Source organism: Onychostoma macrolepis, chromosome 09 (assembly GCF_012432095.1).
Source record: "Onychostoma macrolepis isolate SWU-2019 chromosome 09, ASM1243209v1, whole genome shotgun sequence".
Lineage (NCBI taxonomy): Eukaryota > Metazoa > Chordata > Actinopteri > Cypriniformes > Cyprinidae > Onychostoma > Onychostoma macrolepis.
This window is the reverse complement of record NC_081163.1, coordinates 2,110,549-2,128,283: the sequence shown is the minus strand read 5'-3', so window position 1 is coordinate 2,128,283 and position 17,735 is coordinate 2,110,549. Positions and strand designations below refer to the sequence as shown.

Here is a 17,735-nt window from a genome sequence, read left to right as displayed (position 1 = left end):
TCAAAACAAATACAATAATAAACAAAGACAATAAAAAATAATAGGGAAGCAATAAGAAAACCATATATCCATAAATAAGTACAAAGAGCTACAAATTATTCAAACAATAGGCTTTTAAAAAAATTACAGTTTTTCTTGTTTCATTTAACGTTTACAGGTAGTGACCTATTTTAAAATGAGTAAAATTTTTAATTGTTTTTTTCACTGTCCATTTACATTTGTAGATAAAGAATTTTCCATATGTGACCTTGAACCACAAAAGCAGTCATAAGTAGCACAGGTATATTTGTAGTAATAGCCAAAAATACATTATATCGGTCAAATTGATAGATTTTTCTTTTATGCCAAAAATCATTAGGATATTAAGTAACGATTATGTTCCATGAAGATATTTAGTAAATTTCCTAACGTAAATATATCAGAACGTAATTTTTGATTAGTAATATGCCTTGACCTTCATTTGGTCAACTTCAAAGCGATTTTCTCAATATTTCGATTTTTTTGCATCCTCAGATTCCAGATTGTCAAATAGCTGTATCTCAGCCAAATATTATCCTATCTTAACAAACCATACATCAACTGAGATTATTTATTCAGCTCTCAGATTATATATAAATCTCAGTTTCCAAAAATTGACCCTCATGACTGGTTTTGTGGTCCAGGGTCACATATACAATGAGATCAACAGTATATTCATAAAAAATAAAACATCCTTGACTTTGAGTTGTGCGCTATTGTTTACTCTCTGCACAACCGGTCACCAAACGAAATTTGCGAAATTTATGACATGTTTCCAAAAGGTTTCCGGAACAATCCGCTTGACATTGGTCACGCTAATTAATAGCCCCGCCCCAAACTCATACCATTGGTTAAACCGATTTTTGGTGCAATTTATTTTGTCGCACCTTGATGCATTAACAGAGATTAGAACGTGCGCGCGCACAGGTGTTTATTCTCTCTTTGCTCATCTAATAACTTTCTCCTCTCTCCTCTCTCACTCCTCCCATTCCTCCTCATCTCTATATCTTCCTCCTCCTCCTCTTCCTCCACGGAACACCCACGCGCTTCTCTCCATTCCCCTCCAGTCTCGCGTCGCGCGATGACGCTGACCTTTGCACGCGTCGCGAGATTATTCATTATAAATGGACATCTGAGATTAGATGGAGCATCTATCAGCTGAGATTCCCCTCCTCCGCTCAGTCTCTCGCTTCGTCTCGCTCGTCTCCGTCGGTTTCCACAGCGATGGGAAATTGAATAAAGTTGGCCGAGGGCATCTGGAGCCGCGAAGGATGTAAATCTGAGGGCAACGGGGATCGGGTTTCACGCAAACGACGCCGCCGTAAACGCGCAGCCATGCAGGAGATCCTTGCGCTGACTTGAGGAAACCTCCGACGCGTTCATTTAGTAAACGATTCACGCCGAGACGTTTGCGGAATGGAATCGAAGTGAGTTCGGAGGCGATCCGAATCATGGACGTGTTCAGCTTCGTCAGGATGCCCAAACTAGCAGGGTGAGTCTGAGACGCAGCCGCAGTCATTTACACCAATTCACTTTCTTCACATGTTTACGCGCGCGTGTAACGCGTTGTATAACGCATTGAGTGATTGTCAGCGGTATGGGAAACATGCAGGAGTGATGTCAGGGGAATTGATGGATAACGCCGCTGTCGCATCTCCTCTCCTCGTTCATTCAGAGCTGAGTGCATCTGGAAAGGCTCCTTATGCTTCTTCTTTCAAACGCGTTTTTACTGAGGAACAATGCTGAATGTTGCAGGTGCCGCTCAATGCGATGGTGAAAATGAATCTATAAAGCTCCAGAAAACAGTCAATCACTTCACAGTGCTCGAAATCTGCGCGTTTTCCATTGACTAAGCAGTAGATTTGGAGGTTACTGTAGCTATATATTCTCTGAAATAAAAATAAACATTTATTTAGCCTATATATTATTTATATGTTTTGCTATTTTTTTTTTTTAAATAATATATTTTTTTGTAATTCAGTATTTTGAATTTTCCATTGACTAAGCAGCAGTTGTGGAGGTTACTGTAGCAACAGTAGACATATATGAAATATTTTAAAAGTATTTGTTTTTATATACTTTATTTATAAATATTTATTTTTTATGTACCTTTTAATATGCATATTTTATTTAAACAGTTTTTTTTTTACATAGTATTTAATCTAAATTCAGTATTTTAAATGAATAGAAATTTGCATTATCCATTGACTAAGCACATTTGGAGATTTGGAAATTACTGTAGTAACTGTTGACAAACTATATTATATAAATATAAACATTCAGTAGTTATTTATATGCAATTTATTCATTTATTTATCTTATATAATTCATATTTATTTTGTTTCTAAATTTATATTTTTATTTATTAATATATTTATATAAATTACGTATTTATTGTTTAAGCTATTTACATATAATTTACATAAAATGGACAAACTATATTATAAAAAATATAAACATTCAGTATATTTATATAATTTATTTATTATATATATAAATTAAAGGTTTATTTTTATTTATATATTTAAATGTAATGTACACATTTTATTTAGAAATATTTATAACTTCTATTTTTTTTTTACATAGTGTTTATCTAAATTCAGTATTTTTAAAAGAACAGAGATGTATGCATTATCCATTGACTAAGCAGATTTGTAGATTTAGAGGTTACCGTGGCAACAGTAGACAAAATATATTGATGAAACACAAGTAGGCCTATTATAAATTTGATCAATTTATTATTCATTTATACAAAACAAAAATATCACAAATTGCATATTGGTGTATTGCCACAGTATTTATTTGTGTGTAATTTCTTATAAAAAAAATATACATTGTATATAAACAAACCAAGCATTTATTTTCAGCATTTTTGTGTAGCTTTCTGTCTGTCATTGTATTGTATATGACCATATAAGCCGCTCTACTCTGTATTGCTCTGTATATGGACCATTATAAAGCCCATGCCCAGGTTGATGATGAGAATGGTGTTTTGAGATTTAATTTGCCTCCATGCATGCCGTGGCGTAACATATAAGCCGTGTGCATGCGCAGTGCTGTCCGGTTAAGCTCATTTCATCCTGTGACTGTCTAAACTCCATAACCTGTTTGGCTTGTTTGATTTTTCTTGATTTTATCCCTGCTAATCCTCCTAAAGGATTGGCCCCTGGATCTCGCTGGCATCGTCGCCACCATCCAGTGCTCATAATGACAGCCTGTTTATTCTCCAAAATAATCACGCAGTTTTAAAACAGATTATAAATGTATAGAAGAGCTCTTTATTTCATGCAGCAGCTTTGTGTGTGAAAGAGCGATTGTGTTGGTGTGAAGGGCCTGCTTGGACTGCTTGTTGTAGACTGATGTGAGTTTGTGAGGATATTTGGCCAAGATGTGTCTGTGGTGGATGTTTTAATGGAACGGCTGATGATTTGTGATACATGGGGAATATTTTATGTTCGTGTTGAAATGTTTCACAAAATGTTCAAATTCTGCAGAGAACCCTTTTATGATTTAATGTTTTAATAAGCAGTCTGCAAAAATGGAAATTCTGTCATTATTTACTCTCGATTTACTCTCCATTCTAAACCAAGTCTTTTCCTTGTTTTTTTTTCAACCTGGTCTCATGGCATAAACGTACCTGGGGGCACTTTTTAGCGAGACCGTTTTAACATACCTTACTGCACGTTTCGCCGCAGTTTCAAAGAGAAATGTCCACTGAGTGGCGCTAAAACACGGGTTCAATACGTGGCACGTTTTTATTACGTTGCTTCAGGTACGTATTGCTGCGGTTCAGAATTCAAATATCTGGGGACCGTTGCTAAAAATTAATGCTCTATTATGTTAGAAATATGCCCTACACCAAACCCAACCCTAAACCTGCCCGATAGTGTTGACAAATTCAAAATTGTATTTTATGCAAAACCGTACTCCGTGAGCTACCGAACACACCGACCGTTTATGAAAACACATAGATATGAAGCTGGGTATGTGTGATGCTAACGTTCAAAAGCATCACTTTTCAAATCTACCAGCATATTAATATTGTTTTGAAGTCATAACATGATATTCTTCAAGTAATTGTGCGAAAATTATGCTTTATTAATTGAAACTCTGTAAATTTGTGTGAAAAGGAATAAAAGGCGTCTGAGTTTTACTGCCTCTAGTGTTCATTTCTTTTGGAAACTGCAGTGATATGTACTTATTGGTACGTATTTCGCATCTCGCTAAAAAGTGCCCCTAGGTACCTTTATGCCAAGAGACCAGGTAGTTTTTTTTGGTTCCTTGGAACACAAAATGGGAAATTTTGAGGAATACATATACATATACATATATGGAAATTTTGTGGGTTTTTTCCGAATATGGTTTTCTATTAGAGCTGCACAATTTGAGGGGAAAAAATGGAAAAATAATTTTTTCCCCCTTATAATTATTGTTAGTGTTGTTTAAAAATTAAATTTTTATTTTTTACTTTTATTTTATTTTTTAAAATCCTGGTTTGCTGTGCTTGTGTGTAGGGCTGCACAATTTGGCCAAAATTTTGTGACTTTATCAATTAATAAATACATAAATGTATAAATAAAATAATTATTATTGCTATAATAAATAAAAATGAAAAAAAAAAACCTGAATTAAAAACAAAATATTACTATTGCAATATTTCTTATTTTAATAATAAATACCTTTCTGTTTTGATAGGGAGAAAAAAGTTCGGCAAAAGGTGGGTTCAAAAGCACCTCAATCACACGTTGGTGGGCGGAGTTAGTGTAAATAGAAAACTCCATTTCATTTATTTTATCTTGATATACTAAAATAACTCAATTTAAAGCTAAAATAAAAATATATGACAATAAAATATATATAGACATTAAAATAACAACTAATAAAATGACAAACAACAATTACTAAAAATTTAAATGAAAACAAATATAAAAAGAATGAATTCAAAATATTAATAAAAACTATAATAGTGCTATATAATTGTATATATGATATATAATACTATGTAGTTACTGTATCATATGACTGATTTTTATGTTTTTTAATTCAGTTTGACATTTGTGGTCAATATAAACTATTGTATGTGTCTGCATCAATATGAGGATGAATGAATAATGAAAGAACGTTCTGGTTGCCGTTAAACGGCACGCTGATTGTCATGTGATCTTTCTGAAGCCATCCTGCTGTTCTTATGAACTGTAATCTGCTACATTCCTAATCTCCTGCAAACAAAAGAAAAATATCAGACGCAGGGGACTAAATAACATAATCAACTAAATGAATTAAATTGAACATATCACCAAAGGGCAAATGCTTGATTGTATTTTCCAGTGTAAAAGCTTCTAGCCGCAGATCTGGCCGTGTTTGGACTTTGGCAAGATGGGCTGAAGGTTAAAGAGCGCTTCATCTTATTTCTGAGACAGTGCATGAAAAGCAGCACTTTGGAGAGTTATGAAAGCATCATCTTTAATTCATGCGTCTCTCCGCGGTGCTGAGAATAGAGTCTAGATTAGAGTACGCACGAGGAGCAGAAACAGCCCTGACCAACAACAAGAAGACTGATGTCTGGCTGCTTCTGCTCACATCTGCACTTTCACATTGAAGCAGTCGCTGAACTCATGTCGCTGCTGGATCTTGTGCAGCATGTTTTCATCTTAACATCTTTAAAAGGGAAGTCATTTGGTCACTGAAGTCATGGAGTGCTGTTAAAAGGAAAGTTTTATCCAAAAATGAAAGTTTTGTCATGTTGTTCCAAACCCATATGCTGATATTTTAGTCATTATTCACTGATAATCTTGCCAAAGATATTTGGTTGACTTCAGAAGATGTAGTGCACATGTCATATGGACTTGTTGTTTTTATTTTCCATAAAGTTTTAGTAATTTTGTTTGTAATTTCTATTAATTTGTTTTTATTAAGCTACTTAATATATATTTTAATTACTTTTAATTAAAAATGTAGTTATTTTATTTTAAATATTAGTATTTTTATTATAGTTAATGCTTATTTCAAGTTAAATTTTTTTTTGTTTTTTTATGAAATGGTTTTAGTTTTAGTTAAATATAACAAACAAGCAATGAACTGATTCTTGACAGATTTTCTGTTTTCTACAGAAGAATGATATAAATAGCTTGACTAGTGTTAATTTTGTCACCTTTTTTAAAATTATAGTCTTAGCCCTGTGTCAAATGTCCTTTTTGGTTTTTATCATATTTAGCCAGCGAATCCTGTTTATTTTATTTTTTTTTGTAAGTCATGTCTTAGTTGACTTTGAATAGTACTGAATAGTAGTCTATGAATTTTGGTCTAGTTTTAGTCAATAAAAATGTCATATTTTAGATGCATAATGCTGCATAATTGTTAAACTGATAATCACAATTATTTTCCTGAAAATTATTGATCCTCATGAATGTTGTCATTACAGACAATACATCAGAATTATTGCACTTTCACCTATAAGCACTAATATTGTGACTATAACCTCATGCACATTGTTTATTTTACCTCATAGAGTTTCCTGTTTTATTAAATTATCATATAAATGAACACACTCTCTAAATCATGCAAACTCTTAAGAGTGGTATTTTAGTACCATTGAAGATGCCATTATAATTTTAATTACTATTTTGAATCTCACTTTTATATTTTCCGTTTTTAAAAAAAATAATTTTAATAGTTTTATTTTAAAATTTATTTCATATATATTTTTAGTTAACGTTATCTTTAAAAAAAAAAAAAATATTTTATTTATTTATTTTTTTCAATAAAATGTTTTGGTTTCTTTTTATGGTTTAAATTTTAGTTTCCGTTTTAGTTGACTAATAATCCTGATTAATAAAGCTCAAAAAGCTTCTTTCATAATCTAAAACAGTGAAATCCCTAACTTCAATTCCAATACTTCAGGAGATAAAATAAAACACAGGGCATAAATGTGTCTTAAGAAAAAAGCTCTGATAGGGAGATTTTAAACTCTTGACATCTGGCAACCCCAAGCATGAAAACATGCATGGATCTTTTTTTTTTTTTTTGCTGAAAATATAGCTAGTGAACATACATTTTGGATATACAGAGTCTTTGTTTTAAACAGCATTTTTGTCTCATCTTTTTTTTCGAAGATATTGCATGTTTGTCGTGTCATCTTGTCTTAATCTTAGACAAAAGTCACCAACTAATATTTTTCATTATAATTTTTGGTAATGATGAGTAAAGAATGACAGTATTTTAGTTTTTGGGTGAACTATTGTCTAACCATAGAAATGGCCTGTTACTGACAGCCTTGTGTATAAAACTGACGTGAAGCTCTTGTTATAGTAGTATTTGGAGAGCTGTAGGAAGTGCTGCTGCTGAGATCATCTCCAAACTCACAGCAGATGGGATCCAAACGGCTTTATTTTCCTCTGGCCTTTAACAATTACCATTATGACTACAATTATAATCACATTTATCAGTGTAAATTCTTTGTTCCCCCTCGATGGGATTTGTGCAAATGAAAATTACCATCTTTCTTTTGTATTTGTGCATTAACTGCTGTAACAGAACAGCGCTGTCCCATGTCACATATTACAATAAAATTAAAGAAAGTAAAATGTTACATTTTTATTATTTAGTTAATTGTTTGAATCAACACCGAGAATTAGAATTACAACAAAAAAAAAAAAAGGGAAAGGGAAATGGCCAAATGCATGGGGGAAAATAAAATAAAAAAAAATAGAGAAGAAAATATGCTTAAGTGTCACAAAAATAATGCAAAAAAATCTTAATGGTTTTAAAATAGGCTTTTTCTTGTGACCTAAACACGTTCTTGATAGGTTTCTCCCACACAAATGCTGTGCAACATTTGCTGAAATGCAAGAAACGTGTTAAAGTCTTAACCAGTGAACAGGTTTTGGTCAGTTTGGCTGTGATTTGAATGCACTCTTGTCTGGCGTTCAGTTATGATGAGATGCATGGTTTGCTGCTGCCTGTTGTTTTTTCCGTGTGACCTGTTCTGAAGGTTTCTTCACGTTCATTGTTCACACCAGAAGGAACGGGATGTGCCAGGCAGAGAGTGATGCATGTGCAGAATATTTATGAGCTCAAGCAGACAATAAGTTTTGCAGTAAGGGGTCAGATTTGAAATATTTCGTACCACAAGGACTTCAGGACAAAGCAGTAAGGCCAGAAACGGTGCAAGTGCACAAAAACAGACACAAATGATTAGCTAAAGCATTGCAGGTTGTGCTGCATTATAATTTGCTTTTTTTTGACACATTTCAGAAAACCGCAATAGCTATGTTTCCGTCCATATAATTTTTATTGCATAAAAAATGCTGGATGGAAATGCCAAGATGCGTATAAAATCTTTGCAAAATGCAAACGAAAAATTTACTGTATGCGCTCAATTGAGGCAGAATGGTAAGAAAATGTAATTTTTCACAAATATTTTATGCAATAATTCAGTATTTTCTGTAAATGTTTTATGCTGTATTTCAATATTTTCCTCAAATGTTTCATGTAATATTCCACTTTTTGCATGTTTTATGCAATATTCAATTTTTCATAAATGTTTTATGCTATATTTCAATTTTGATTTGTGTCTTAGGCCTAAGACAGTAAGCAATATGATAAATGATGCAGATGTGCAATAAATAATTGCATTTATTAAAAGATTTGAATGTGATTAATCCAATCAGAATTCCTCCTTTTGTTCAAAGTACATAGAGGTGAATTATTGTCATGTACTTCAAGACAACTCCGATTCTGTAATGAATGTTTTCACAGTAACCGTTTCAAAGTTTGAGCACATGAAAGTGATAGTTGACCACAAAACAAGTTTTTCACATAATTTACTCCCCTGCATGTTGTTCTGACTTTCTTCTGTGGAAAACAATAGTAGATGCTTAGAACAATCAGTGTAAAAAATATAACACTGAAATACTATTATAAATACCAAAATAGTTTTTATAATTATTTTGAAGGAATTTTATTTATTTTTAAATGCATAGTTTTTATTTTTTAATTTCAGTTTTCTCAGTTCAGTTTTAGTTATTTTACTACGTCAAGTTAATCTAAATGAAAATGAGAAATGCTTCCTTGGCATCTAGTTTTTGTATATTATATTTCAGTTAATTTATTTCAAGTAGAGCTGTTTTTAGTATAGATATTTTCAACAATATTATATTTTTTACACTGAATAAAATCTGATGTACAACTTTTACTTTTGCTAGTAAATTTTTCATTCATTATTTAATGTATGTTTGAATAAGTCTGTCATGACAACATTACAGTCACTGTTTATGTTTATATTATATGAAATATTAATATTTTCAAGAACAATTTGGAGTAGAAACATAAATATATCATTAAAAAGTTTATTTAAAAAGTGCCTCATGTGAAATTTAAATTTGATCATTAAATAAATTTGAATAAATAATTGATTAAACAATCAATTTCTGTTTATTTTCAGCTTCGGTAAAAACATTAGGGGTCCAAACAATATTGGGCCCCATTGACTTTCATTGTACGAACCAAAAGAAAATAAAACAGACATTTTTCAAAATACCATCAGGAGAAAGAAAGAGAATCACACGGGTTCGGAGCGACACGAGGTCGAGTAAATGACAGAAACTCGTGATTATGCTAATTACGCCATAATGGGAAGGCAGTGGGAAATCTGCGTTTTAGATGCTGAATTAAAACACAACAGCAGCGTTGTGTTTTTCTGAGCGGCACTTGACGTGATGAGCCACAGGCGTCAGTTACAGTGGAGTATGCGCTTGTGAAGCGTTCATTAACGCCGCTGTGTGTTATTGTCGGTGTTCCCCAGCTGGACCATCCACCTCTGATGAAGCTCTCAAATAACAGGGTGAATGGCTGCCGGCGTTTCTCTAGCGCTGTAATCACTGTCAGTATCACAGTCGCTTCCACCGCGCCGCTATCTGCAGTGCTTCCAAGATGGATTTAAATATTATGGTTGAAGATTGAAATGCAGATTTGATGTAATACGAGGCTTTATTTAAAGTCTTAAATTTATCGTTTTAGAAAGTGTTGCACTGTTCCAAACGTAATGTGCTGCCTACGTATGTAGCATTTTAAGGCATCATGGACTTGTTCCAGACATGGAAGGCTGTTCCAAATAGTAGGCAGCATAATTATACCTCATTTTAGCAAAAAAGAAAAGGCAGCATCACACGTGTGCTTTATGGAAAAGACAGTCCCAGAATGCATTGTGACAGGCACAGTGAAATAAAAAAGCTGATGGATGGATCAAAAATGCTGATTATAAATCAAATTCATTTTATATTAGAAATATGGATCAAAATTGTCCTATAAAATCTATTAAAAAAATTCAGCCAAATTCCACCCCAACCCCCCCCCCCCCATTTTTATTTTTGGGTTGGCATCATCTCTTCTCAGGTGTTCTGTCATCTTGGGTCTTTGTAAGGGCTGGATCCAGACTGAAGCTTGTGTAATTCCACGGGATGCCAGAAACAGAGAAGGTAATAGAGAGAAATTAGCGTAGCTGCTGTTCCAACTAATCAAAAAAATGTATTCAACCCAAGCAAAAGAATGAAAACGTGCATTTGCTCAGATGTAACTGAAGTACAAGGTTATGAGATACATTATGTGAATGCTTGGCTAAAGAGATGTTTCTTTAATCTAGATTTAAACCGAGAGAGTGTGTCTGAACCCCGAATGTTATCAGGAAGGCTATTCCAGAGTTTGGGTGCCAAATGTGAAAAAGCTCTACCTCCTTTAGTGGACTTTGCTAGGTACTACCAAGAGTCCAGAGTTTTGCGACCTTAGGGAGCGTGATGGATTGTAGCGTGATAGAAGACTAGTTAGGTACGCAGGAGATAAACCATTTAGGGCCTTAAAAGTAAGTAGTAATATTTTGTAACTGATATGTAACTTAATAGGTAGCCAGTGCAGAGAATGTTAAATTGGGGTAATATGATCATATATTTATTGACTTGGTAAGGACTCTAGCCGCTGCATTTTGGACTACCTTTAGTTTGTTTATTGAAGATGCAGGACAACCAGCTAACGGTGTATTACAATAGTCCAGTCTAGAGGTCATGAATGCATGAACTAGCTTTTTTGCATCTGAAACAGGTAGCATGTTCTGTAACTTGGCAATGTTTCTAAGATGTAAGAATGCTGTTTTTGTAACATGGGAAATATGTCAAAAGACAAGTTGCTGTCTAAGATAACACCCAAATTTTTGACTGTAGAGGAAGTAACAGTACATGCGTCTAGATGCAAATTGTAATCTACGAGATTCTGTGTACTGTTTTTTTTTTTTTTGGTCCAATAAGTAATATCTCGGTCTTATCCAAATGTAATAGTAGAAAATTATTGGTCATCCAGTGTTTTACATTTTTAACACACTCTGTTAGCTTGGATAATTTACAAGTTTCATCTGGTCTTGTTGAAATATATAGTTGAGTATCATCAGCATAACCATGGAAACTAATCCCATATTTTCTGATAATATTACTAAGGTGTAACATGTGTATTGAAAATAGCAGAGGGCCTAGGACAGTTCCTTGTGGCACTCCATACTTTACTAGATTTAACTGAGATGATTCCCCGTTTAAATAGACAAAGTGAAAGCGATCGGAAAGGTAGGATCCAAACCGGAAATGGGGGCATGGTCATAATGGAGATAATGAAAATATCTGAAGGCTGTTATGAAAATGAATGTTAAAAATATGACATGAAAACATGAACACATGATTAAAACACTTTTAGATTATGATTATGATGCAGCAATGTTATTAAAAAAGAAGCATCTAAAAACGAATAGCTGCCTGAGGTGAAGCTGACTTTATGCCAATAAACTGAAACCCGTTCTATGACACATCCTATGATATTAATCAGATAACTTGGATACATAACATAGATGTAACATTACAACTTGTATCTGCACAAAAGGATGCATATGCCAGTGAACATTAAGTTACGCGCTATAGCGAGAGAGCGAGAGAGTTGCAAGAGAGAGCTCCCGCCATGATGCACTTTCAACAACACGCTGAAACACGGGAAAGGACAGTATTTACTATAGATTTCACATCCTGTAAAGTTATCATTATAATGCTTATGCCATTAATGTTTATGGCAGATTTGTGCTATATTTTCATTTACATTATCAAGTGATTCCTAAAATCGCCTGCATGTTTTCAAAGCCGTACGAAAAACAATTTTAATTGAATTATGCCTACTGTTGAACAAATATGAGGGGGAAAAAAATCACTGCTGCATTATTATAGGATCGGTATTTTAAAAAAGAAACATCTAAAAGTAATAGGACCGTCTCAAATAACTCAGTCAATTTCATGCATTGCATTTGAGCATGAAACTAAACACTGGTAATATGCAGCGCATTCAGCATATGTTAATATCCCAACGCATCCTATATTAGATTAATCAGATATGCATGTAGCTAACCCAGACATCACTACGTGACCTCAAAGCCAAGCTTCTCTCTCTTCTCATGTCTATACTTTGAATCGCATGCTGTTGCAAGCTAAACAATCAGAGCTCAGGGTGCCGCCCAAAGTGCTGCTATAACCAATCAGAATTTTTTTCCCCCCACGATCATCGTTTTCATGATCGATCATCGCTGTCACGGCCGAGTACTCGATCGCTGTTGCACATCCCTAATAGTTTTGTAATCGATCTATGAGTATGTCATGATCTATAGTGTAGAACGCAGCACTAAGATCAAGTTAAACTAGCAATGAGATGCAGCCTTGGTCTGACGTAAGAAGCGAGTCATCTGTAATTTTAACAAGTGCAGTTTCAGTGCTATGATGGGGCCTGAAGCCCGACTGAATTTCTTCATAGATATCTTTTTTTTGTTTTGTTTTTGTTTGCAAGAAGGAGCACAATTGAGCAGACACAACTTTTTCTAAACTTTTAGACATAAATGGTAGATTTGAAATGGGTCTGTAATTTGCCAGTTCACTAGGATCTAGTTGTGGTTTCTTAATTAGAGGCTTAATAACCGCCAGCTTGAATGGTTTTGGGACATGACTTAAAGATAACGATGAGTTAATAATACTGAGAAGCGGTTCTTCTGCTACAGGTAACAACTCTTTCAGTTATTTAGTAGTGGGTACAGGATCTAATAAACATGTTGTTGGTTTAGATGCAGTGATAAATTTATTTACCGGTAGATCTTCCTGTCCTTTAGTTGTAAAGCACTGCAGTTTTTCTTTGGGTGCAATGAATGAAGCTGAATTACAAGACGCTGTCGATTCTGCATTTGTTATTGTATTTCTGACGCTATCTATTTTATCAGTGAAGAAATTCATAAAGTCATCACTACTAAACTGTGAGGGAATATTTAGATTGGTTGGCGTCTGATTATTTGTTAATCTAGCCACTGTGCTAAATAAAAACCTTGGATTGTTTTGGTTCTTTTATGAGTTTGCAGATATGCTCAGCCCTGGCAGCTTCTAGAGCCTGTCTATAGCCGGACATACTGTTTTTCATGCAATTCTAAAAACTTCCAAATTAGTTTTTCTCCATTTGGTCAAACAACCAATCACATTTTCTACTATTAATTTTTTATTTTTTTTTTTTTTTAAATTTGAAAACTGTGTTCAGCAATGCAGGACTGTGTGTGTTTATGGTGTTATTGTTTACAGTATATTTTGATTGTATGCATGAATTTTTCTTATTTATTTTTAAGTTGAAGCTATTTTCATCCGTGTTTCAGTGATGTGGTCGTCCCTGACGGTTGGGTATCATTAGCACTTAAGTGAAGTACACTAGTCTCCAGACGCGACTGTGAAGTGTTCTTGAAGCGGAGCTGCATATTACCTGACAGCAACCCATTTGCAGTAGCAGGACAGATTCATTTCCCCAGCCGATCGTCCTGACCGTCTCTGTCTTCCTCTGAGATGGGGCTGTGATTTTTATTTTTTTTTTCCCATCTGTCCATGGGTTACATCATCTCGCCTGCATGCTTCTGTGTAATCAGCCTCTGCTTTGCATTGCTTTGCTAAATGAGTTACTGCAAGCTAGTGCTGGTTTTACTGATATCGGGTCTCGAGCGACACGACAGCTAAATCGATATCATTATATTGAACAAATCTGTCTGTACTGTAAGTGCCAGTTTGGGAGGCTGTTTTTTGAGAAGACTATTTTATTCTTGTCTCATTTTAAAATGTAATCCACAGTATACATGTTATCTACTGGCTGACTATGCTTTCTACCATTAGATCATTTTATTTTTTTTCTCAAATTCCATGTTTTCCATTTTAAGCATGCCTCATCAATTTAATTCATAAAATGTTAACAATTTATTAAAAGTAATAATAACACGGCTCTTTAAAATATTTTACGTTTTTAGAAATTCTGTTGTCTGTTAAACTTTTCCTCTAATGTTTGTTTTTGTTTAATTCTTCTCATGATTCTAATTGTCTAATTGATGGAAATAATGAAGCTTATATAATTTAACAGCAATTTATTAAGTTTAACAATTACATTTTTAGGGCCCTTCCCCCCCCCAAAATTCTTTTTTCAATTTAAATTTTTGTAATTAAACATAATGGTTCATTAATCAATTAAATTCATAATTGTAAAATAACTTTATTAAAGTTTGTTTATATAATAACAACAACAACAACAATAATAAGCTCCTAAAAATATTTGTATTATTGTTAAAAAAAAATGTTTTAATTTTTCTAGATTTGATTTAATAATGTATTTGTAATTTAATGTATTATCGTCATATTAAGTCATAAACCATTAACAAATTAATTAATCTTTAACAGCTCTTTTTATTTTGTTGCTGCACGACAGAGGTTTACTGTTAAAATTAAAACATGGAGATAAAATTGTCATTTTTAAATAAATCTTTAATAATTGTAATATTATTACTTTGAGAAGTACATTCTATTGTACAATAGTAATATATTTGTCATAATTTCTTCAAGTAAACCCAAACTTTTATTTTGGCAGGGTGTAGTAAAGATCATCCGTGTGTATCTGATGATAGTTTTTTGTCTGTTTTTTTCCCCTCAAATATAATAATCTAGTGGGCTGACTCTGAGAGCAGCTCTAGAGATGACGTTCATATGTTCAGACTTCATATTTCAAAAGCAGTCTTTTGCTGTTTAATATTCATAACACTAGTCCATATCACAATCTGAAGCCCTACTTTTGATTCATTCACCCAAATTTACATTAATTTTACAGACATTTCTGGTACCTCTAAAACACAATGCAATGAAGTGTGAAATTCAAAATACTGGTAAAACACCTGTAAAAAATAAATACAGAAAAATTCCTTCAAATTATACAGTATATTGTGCCGTATTTTTACAGATTTATTTTTTTACAGAGTGTGGGTCCGTTCAGTCTGTGCTCACTAATGATATTATAATGAAAAGGAAAACACTTTCCACAACTTCACACATATCCTAGTTGAATAGGAGGAGACGTGTGTGTGGCCGTTCGGTGGAATGGAGATCTGACTGGAGGAACATGAGTTCCTGCACTAGACTGAATTATTGATGCTGCGCATACATGAGCGATCAGGTTCATGTGCTGGAATCCTACTTCTGTGGGGCTCTTCAACGGCCAAACAAAAAGATGCAGTAATTACAGCCAGACGCAGGCCAAGATATTAAACATTTATGGTTGTATAATGGCGTTATTGTCCAGGAGGAAACTGTTTTACAGTTGACCGTGTAATAATGGCTTTAGTGTAAAGGAGGAGAGTTTTTTTTTAAAGGCTTTTTTTGTGCAAATATTGCGGGAATAGAAAATCATGTCAGTGTATGCTATAATTATATTATGTAAGAGTATATATTGGCATTATGTCAACCACACCAGCCTCTAGTCGTTACCTCCGTCTGCTGAAAAATCGATATCTGTCTGCAAATGAGCACAGCGTATGTTTGAGGGAATTTTGATGTGTGTTTTAGCTAATATAATGAGAACAAAAATGCCATTTCACTACTTCTCATCATTTTCTGTTGCAACATGCAGCATTGTGATATCCTGAAATGCTTTCCCACATAATTATATAATCTTGTTATATACTGCAGTATACGCTAAAGTTTGGAATAAGTATGTTTTTGAAAGAAGTCTCTTCTGCTCACCAAGGCTGGATTTATTTGCTCCAAAATACTGTGAAAATTGTGAAATATTATTACAATTTAAAGTAGCAGTTTTATGTGTGAATATGTTGTCAAATGTAATTTATTTCTGTGATCAAAGCTGAATTTTCAGCATCATTACTCCAGTCTTCATTGTCACATGATCCTTCAGAAATCAATCTAATATGCTAAATTATTAACATATCTTTGTTGAAACCATGATGCATTTTATTTTTCAGGATTCACAGATGAACACAAAGTTCGAAAGAACAGCATTTATTTGAAATAGAAATCTTTTGTAACATTATGCATGTCTACTCTGACTTTTGATCAATTTAATGTGTCCTTGATGAATAAAATTATTTAATTCATGCCATTACTGTATTTGTTTTATCAAATAAATGCAGCTTTGGTGAGCAGAAGCAACTTTTTGCAAAAACAGTAAAACCTTGTGTAATTAATATTATATTCATTTTAGTGAATTGGCTCATTTAATTGATTCAAAAAGATTCAGAGAGATAAACAATACTTAATTTTACATATTCTTTTGTGTAGTGCAATTAAATATCTAAATGCACTATTAAATGTTACTTAAATGCTGATGTATGCTTCTGTATTTTAAGTTTGTTTATACTAATGAGTTTATTTTATTTTATTTTATTGCATTTAATGAACAGCTTGTTTAACTGAGAACTTCAGTGTTTTTGTACCAGATAAATACTTGTGATTTGTGAAGAGAAATTATCATCAGATATTTATGAAGGTGTTGCCTTGTTAAAGCTACTTTTGTTCGTAGTTTTAGTAGTTTGACTAGTTTTGCTGTTGATCCTGAACTGATGAGCAGCTAGTTAAGCTTTAGTCTGATTTCGGAGGATCCTGTCGGTCAGAGAGTGAATCCCTGTTGTTCACTGGACTGTTTCTCTGTGGGATTCACACTGACTGACTGACGCTGCAGGGTAGACGTCAGGCTACTAATTACTAGATATTCGTTTGATTGTCGTTCTCCTCTCAGACAGACAGACAGACGCTTGTGCTGCCATGGCAGCCAGCTTCATTTACATATTATGGTACATCAGTCATTTCAGTGCTGTGAATCCTGAAGACGACCGGCTAAGGGCTTACTTTCACTCTGCTGTTATCATAAATGAGACGACTGCAAAAACTAGAAGGATTGTGAAATATACCTGTATAGTAAAATTCATAAGATCGTCAGTTGAAGGAAATGATTTACCATAGTAACCATAAACATCACCACACATTTTTAATCAGTGTTAGTATTGTTTATATACTAGTATTATAGCATTTGTTAATATTTTGAATTGGCTTTTATTTTTTAATTTCAAATTTTAGTTAAAGTTTTAGTCATTTTATGTGCTTTTGTCATTTTATCAATATTTCTATTTGGCTATAATTCATTTTTATTTCAGATTTAGTCATTTTAGTATTTAAACTTATTTTTGATAGTTGAAAGGGCAACATTTCTAATTTTCTTTTAAGTTTAAGTTGATGTAGTAATTATTTTATTTTAGCTTTTTTTTTTTTTTTATTACCGAAAATGATTTATAATAGTAAAAAATAAATACAAATAAGAGAACGCTGCTTAATATATTTAATTACATTATAATT

At 33.2% G+C, this 17,735-nt stretch overlaps 1 protein-coding gene across 1 annotated transcript in view; it reads left to right on the top strand.

Moving 5' to 3' along the window:
• Positions 1–910: 910 nt before the first annotated feature.
• The window catches only part of frmpd4 (FERM and PDZ domain containing 4), a 59,081-nt gene continuing 42,256 nt past the window's right edge, over positions 911–17,735 (top strand). Inside the window, exon 1 of the mRNA XM_058787842.1 lies at positions 911–1,510. Within this exon, the coding sequence (XP_058643825.1) occupies positions 1,470–1,510 (41 nt within the window). The 5' untranslated portion in view covers positions 911–1,469. The remainder of the gene's footprint in view (positions 1,511–17,735) is intronic.